Source organism: Leptodactylus fuscus, chromosome 8 (genome assembly GCF_031893055.1).
Source record: "Leptodactylus fuscus isolate aLepFus1 chromosome 8, aLepFus1.hap2, whole genome shotgun sequence".
Taxonomy (NCBI): domain Eukaryota; kingdom Metazoa; phylum Chordata; class Amphibia; order Anura; family Leptodactylidae; genus Leptodactylus; species Leptodactylus fuscus.
In genome coordinates this window covers 15,593,849-15,600,089 of record NC_134272.1, presented here as the reverse complement: position 1 = coordinate 15,600,089, position 6,241 = coordinate 15,593,849, and the positions used below count along the sequence as shown (strand labels likewise).

General features: G+C 43.4%; 1 protein-coding gene across 1 annotated transcript; it reads left to right on the top strand.

The window, feature by feature from the left end:
- NT5M (5',3'-nucleotidase, mitochondrial) lies at positions 1-5,649 on the top strand. Its single transcript, XM_075285229.1, has 5 exons — positions 1-792; positions 2,287-2,387; positions 2,991-3,051; positions 4,455-4,569; positions 5,292-5,649. Exons 1-5 carry the CDS (start codon positions 535-537, stop codon positions 5,435-5,437), a joined length of 681 nt encoding a protein of 226 aa, XP_075141330.1. The 5' UTR covers positions 1-534; the 3' UTR covers positions 5,438-5,649.
- The last annotated feature ends 592 nt before the right edge of the window (positions 5,650-6,241 follow it).

Genomic DNA, 6,241 nt, shown 5'->3' with positions numbered 1-6,241 from the left:
TGCAGAGCCCTCCCTGTATATAGGGCAGGGGGCTGGTGCATGCAGTGATCCTGAGCTCTCCCTGTGTATGTAGGACAGGGGGTCGGTGCATGCAGTGAGTGTGCCGCTTACATAACAAGGTGTAGCTGAGATTTCTGCATGCTGAGGACATTTCTGCAGTTATCGCCTCCTTCCTGTGACTGCCCTCTTTGCATCACTGCTGTGTTCCTGTCACTAGTTCACACCCTGCAGTATAACCGGTGCTGCATTTGTGATGCCTTGAACTACAAGTCTCATATTCATGCAATGATTTCCCTACAGACCCCGGGTGCTGCTGAATGAACAGGACTCAATACCAAGAAGAAGATCTCCAGGGACATGAATGGTAACCCCAGCTGGGGTCATATTGCACATGCGTAATGTAAAGGGGTCCCCCGAGAGGATGCTTTCATCTCAGCCTCCTTCTTGCTTACATGGGTGTGGATCTGATACTCTATGAATACAAGCACTTTGTCCGTAATACCCATATAATGCACAACTAGTTTATCCAGCACCATGTCCATACCTCGGCTGCTCCGCGGGGGCGGCGCACTCACTGCAGGGCTCCAGAGTTGCAGGTCCTGTTCATCCTCTGCAAGTTCTGCCAGGCGCCTCAGGGTGTTGGTGGACATGGATGGAGTCCTGGCAGACTTTGAAGGCGGCTTCTTGAAAAAGTACAGAACTCAGTACCCCAAAGAACCTTACATTGACCTGGAGGACCGAAGGGGATTCTGGGTATCGGAGCAATATGAGAACTTGAAACCAGGACTAAGCGTAAGTTATTGAAGTGGGTGGGGGCACCGTTTTGTATTGGTAGACTATGCAGCTAAAGGCTATCACATAGGGCGTATCATCTGACATGTGATCACTTTATGATTGTGTCCGACCCCTGGGCCCCCCCTAATCCTGAGTGTGAAGGGGTCACTTGTAACTCCCTGCACACAGACTGTACCATATCAGGATCGATGGAGGACCCTAAGGTTAGACTCCCACAATCACCAAGTGACAACATACCATAGCAATATGCCCTGATTGGAATAGACAAGATCTCTGCTTGCTGTTGGGGAATGGAAACATGTAGATTTCTTTTTTGGTACATGGGACCTTGGTGTGCCAGAATTACTGAGAGTGGAGGCTCTTAATAATTCTGACGCCTTTGTCACCTGCGCAGACATTATTGAGACTGGCAAATACTGCAACAGTCTTAACAGTCTCTATTGTTTGTCAGGAGGTTTGGGACACTAGGGGTACGTTCACACAGGGTATTTTGGTCAGGATTTTGAGGCCATATCTGCCTTGATTTCAATGGGAGCCGGTCAGTTCTTTTTTCTCATTCTTCAAGCGGATTTGCCTCGCGTCATCCACCTGACGACACTCCCTCCTCCCGACTAGGCCCATTCATTTGGGTCTAATCCGGAGCAGAGAGCACGACTGGATCCCGGTGCATTGTATCGGCATCTAGTCACAGCTACCCATATTTTGTTCCAGAACACCAATGAGTCCTTATAGACTGGTTTAGTGTCCCAAGCCTGCGTATGACACGCCCCAGAGTTGTTTAAAAGAACAATTACTCTTAAGGCTAGGTTCACACAGCAAAAAATGAAGAGAAATTCCTCTTCATCTTTCATTGCTGCAGGAATGTTGCAACGGTATGCTGGTGTAAGGCATTGGCATTCCATTGCGACTTTTCTCTGCCCAGATGAATAGGCCGAATCAGTAGGAACTCCTGAGTTGCGAAATCTGCAGCAAGATGGAGCAGGATGCTGCTACGATCTCCCCTCCTATTGAAAGCAATGTAAGGCAGATTTGGACAGAATCTGAGATGGATTAGGGCTGAACCCACTCCTAAATCTGTGGCAGATTCCTACATGTGTACCCAGTCTAAAGGTTCTTTTCAAAAGATAGCCTTGCCTGAATATACGCCATAAATATAAGATCGTTGGGGGTTCAACAGTCGGCATCCCCACTGATCATCTACAACAACCACTGGCTCTCCAGAGTGTACAGAGTCAGGTGGCTTCTTACACTGTGCAGTGGCCAATTTGCACTATTTCAGCTCAGCTGCTCATCACGGGGCCACCTGCTTCCATGTGCATACACAATGCTGATCCAGCAGCTGATCTGTGGGTGTGCTGGGTTTTGTACCTCTGATATAGATGACCTACACTATGGATAGGCTATCAATAACCACTCTTGGACATCCTCATGAAAGACTAAAAACCCATTTTGACATTATACAGATTTTCTTTTTCATTTTCTGTTTTTTAGGAGAAAGCGATAAGTATCTGGGAAGCAAAGAACTTCTTCTTGGATCTGGATCCTATTGATGGCGCCGTGGAGGCCTTGAAAGAAATGTCCAGCTTACCCAAGTGAGTGTCAGGTTTAGAAGAAATTGATGTTTTCACAAGTTATTAGTAAAGGACGACTCAATGATTTACAATATTTCCTGATCGCAGGTGAAACTACAACTACCAGCAGGATCTGACTGCTGCATGCTGGGAGTTGTACTATAGGTTAGGAGTCATGCAGTGGGTGCGTTGCAGGTTATTGTCGATAATTCATAACACTTCGCAAATTACTGGTTCACACCCAAGGACAACGAAACTGACAACTGTGTAAGATTAGGCCACAAGATAGCGATCCGCCTGTAGTATTATCTGTCACAGCCATAGGCGCAGCTGATTGACAGGACATGCAGTGACTTGTTGCTCAGCACCTGGTGCGCCAAGGGAATGTGGAAACTGCTAAGTCTGCTCACAACCCCCACCATGATGTGCTCAGTTAAAGGGACCTTGAGCCAAAATCCTGGCTCCTCTCCATTTACTCTCTACGTAGCGGCAATCTGTTGTTATCTTTTATCAGACATTTTATTCAGCGGAAAGGCTGACCGTAGTGTTCTTCAGAGGCGAGAGTGACAGCAGGGATGATGTTGATTTGATGATGTATTAACCACTGGTCTTATTTCCCTTTAGCACTGATGTCTTCATCTGCACCAGCCCCATAAAGCGATACAAGTTCTGTCCGTATGAGAAGGTAAATGGGGAACTAAATGGAAGGGTGAAAAAACTGAACCTGTATTATGGTCACCGATGCCATCAGCTTCATATCTTGTTAAGATCAGTAGAAAACATCCACAATACAGAATTAACACACAATAGTGTACATACAAAAAACTGGTATTAGGTAATTATAAGACATAAAATGATAATGAAATAGCGTCTTGTGTTGTGTACAATTATATATATATATATAATACTGCCTCCTATGTACAAGAATATAACTACTATAATACTGCCCCTATGTACAAGAATATAACTGCTATAATACTGCTCCTATGTACAAGAATATAACTACTATAATACTACCTCCTATGTACAAGAATATAACTACTATAATACTGCCCCTATGTGCAAGAATATAACTACTATAATACTGCTCCTATGTACAAGAATATAACTACTATAATACTACCTCCTATGTACAAGAATATAACTACTATAATACTGCCCCTATGTGCAAGAATATAACTACTATAATACTACCTCCTATGTACAAGAATATAACTACTACAATACTACCTCCTATGTACAAGAATATAACTACTATAATACTGCCCCTATGTGCAAGAATATAACTACTATAATACTACCTCCTATGTACAAGAATATAACTACTACAATACTACCTCCTATGTACAAGAATATAACTACTATAATACTGCCCCTATGTGCAAGAATATAACTACTATAATACTGCTCCTATGTACAAGAATATAACTACTATAATACTGCCCCTATGTACAAGAATATAACTACTATAATACTGCTCCTATGTGCAAGAATATAACTACTATAATACTGCTCCTATGTACAAGAATATAACTACTATAATACTACTACTATGTACAAGAATATAACTACTATAATACTACTCCTATGTACAAGAATATAACTACTATAATACTGCCCCTATGTACAAGAATATAACTACTATAATACTGCTCCTATGTACAAGAATATAACTACTATAATACTACTCCTATGTACAAGAATATAACTACTATAATACTGCCCCTATGCACAAGAATATAACTACTATAATACTGCCTCCTATGTACAAGTGTATAACTACTATAATACTGCTCCTATGTACAAGAATATAACTACTATAATACTGCTCCTATGTACAAGAATATAACTACTATAATACTGCCTCCTATGTACAAGAATATAACTACTATAATACTGCCCCCTATGTACAAGAATATAACTACTATAATACTGCCTCCTATGTACAAGTGTATAACTACTATAATACTGCTCCTATGTACAAGAATATAACTACTATAATACTGCCCACTATGTACATTAATATAACTACTATAATGGATGGACATGCAGTACTTGTGACTCCTCTCTCTTCTCTCTCTCTCACAGTATGCTTGGGTGGAGAAACACTTTGGACATGAATTTTTGGAGCAGATTATTCTGACCAGGGACAAGACTGTGGTTTCTGCCGACCTTCTGATAGATGACCGGCCTGATATTTTGGGTAATGTTTACTACTTTAGGTCACTCCTCATGTGCGGGGTGAATAGTTCGGGCAGTACAGGCAGATTACATGCAGTTAAACAACTAATAGCCTGGAAAATCTTCTTTTCCTGCAGTTATAAATTAATCTGGTTGACATAGAGAATGGCAAAACAAATCCCTTTAGGGCTCGTTCACACAGGGCAAGAGGGGGCGGATTTTGGCGCTGAATCCAGGTCAGAATCCGCCTCCTCACAATGGAGGTCTATGTAGACCGCTAGCTTACTTTTTTCTGTGAGAGGCATGTTCCCGCTCACGGCAGCACCCTCCGGACTAGGCTCATTCATTTGGGCTTACTCTGGAGCGGGAAGCCGCGACAGTCGAGGCAGGCGCATTTTGGTCCTATTCTAACGTGGCTTCCCGCGTCAAAATCAGGACCAAAATACACCATCCCGCGCCCCGTGTGAACTAGCCCTTTGTGTCCTGTATTACAGGGGTTGTCTCATGAACACCTCCCCATTTTACATGCCCTAGTAGGCCATATGGACATCATAGTGGGGGCCTGGTGGCTCTTAATTTGGCCCCATCCTCCGTGAGGAGAAGGCAGGGGCTATGGATTTCTTTGGAGCCTGTGTGACCCTGTGACTAAATATCAGCCCCAGAGCTGCTAAAAATGGCTTCTCCAGAGAGAAAGAAAATTTATGATATTATGATATGTTTTAATTTGCTTTTTTACCCCCACAGGGGCAGAACCAAACCCCAGCTGGGAGCACATCCTATTCACAGCCTGCCACAACCGCCATTTAGTAGTGACACCGCCCAACCGCAGACTTCTGTCCTGGAAAGACGATTGGAAGGGGATACTAGACAGCAAGAGACAGGCCAGCTAATATGTAAATCCAAGGAACCTGTCAGTCAGGGGCTACAGAGTAACCAATCACCTCCAAGCAATCTACAAAGCCCCACCCCTTTTGAGGGGTCCTGGATGGGGCTGAGATTTCTGATTGGCCCACACATTAATAATATTATTTTTTGGAATGATTCAAGCGTACACTGATACATGATTCATGCGCACAAACGGAAACGCACAGCGACGCAATAGGTAATGATTACCAGTACGTCAAGTATATTGTGCACATTAGCTTCATCTAACACAGGCCGCCATTTTGCACACCGAGCCAATGTCCATTAATGTACCTGAACACAAGACTCACTGCCGCTCCTGACATTTTTTGACATTCGAGTATGGGCGCATTCACACCATGTTATTCCTGTCCGTCTGATGGTTGTGGATGTTTCCATAAGCAAAATAGCTCTAAAAATATATCCAGCGGCGCAGCCAAAAACTGTTCTCTCTTGTATCTCTTCTGGCTGGTTTCTGTCTAACACACTCTTTATCCTTCAGAAAAAAACAGATATACAACAGAATGTACATGAAAAACTTAATGTGAATATACCCCAAGGTAAGTAAAAATGGCCGCCGACAGGTGCACTTTAAAGAGGACGTTCACCAACTCCAGAGTTGTATGTAGTGGGGATGGTGAAAGTGCTCTTAAAGGAAGGGAAAATGTGGGACATACGCAGCACTCTACCTTAAAGGGGCATTCCACCTGGACAGTTCTCCAGAGATGTGAATGCCTGGATTCTTCAGGTACACAGCTTCTCAGGGGGGTTGTGTGGAAAATGTTCTGTTC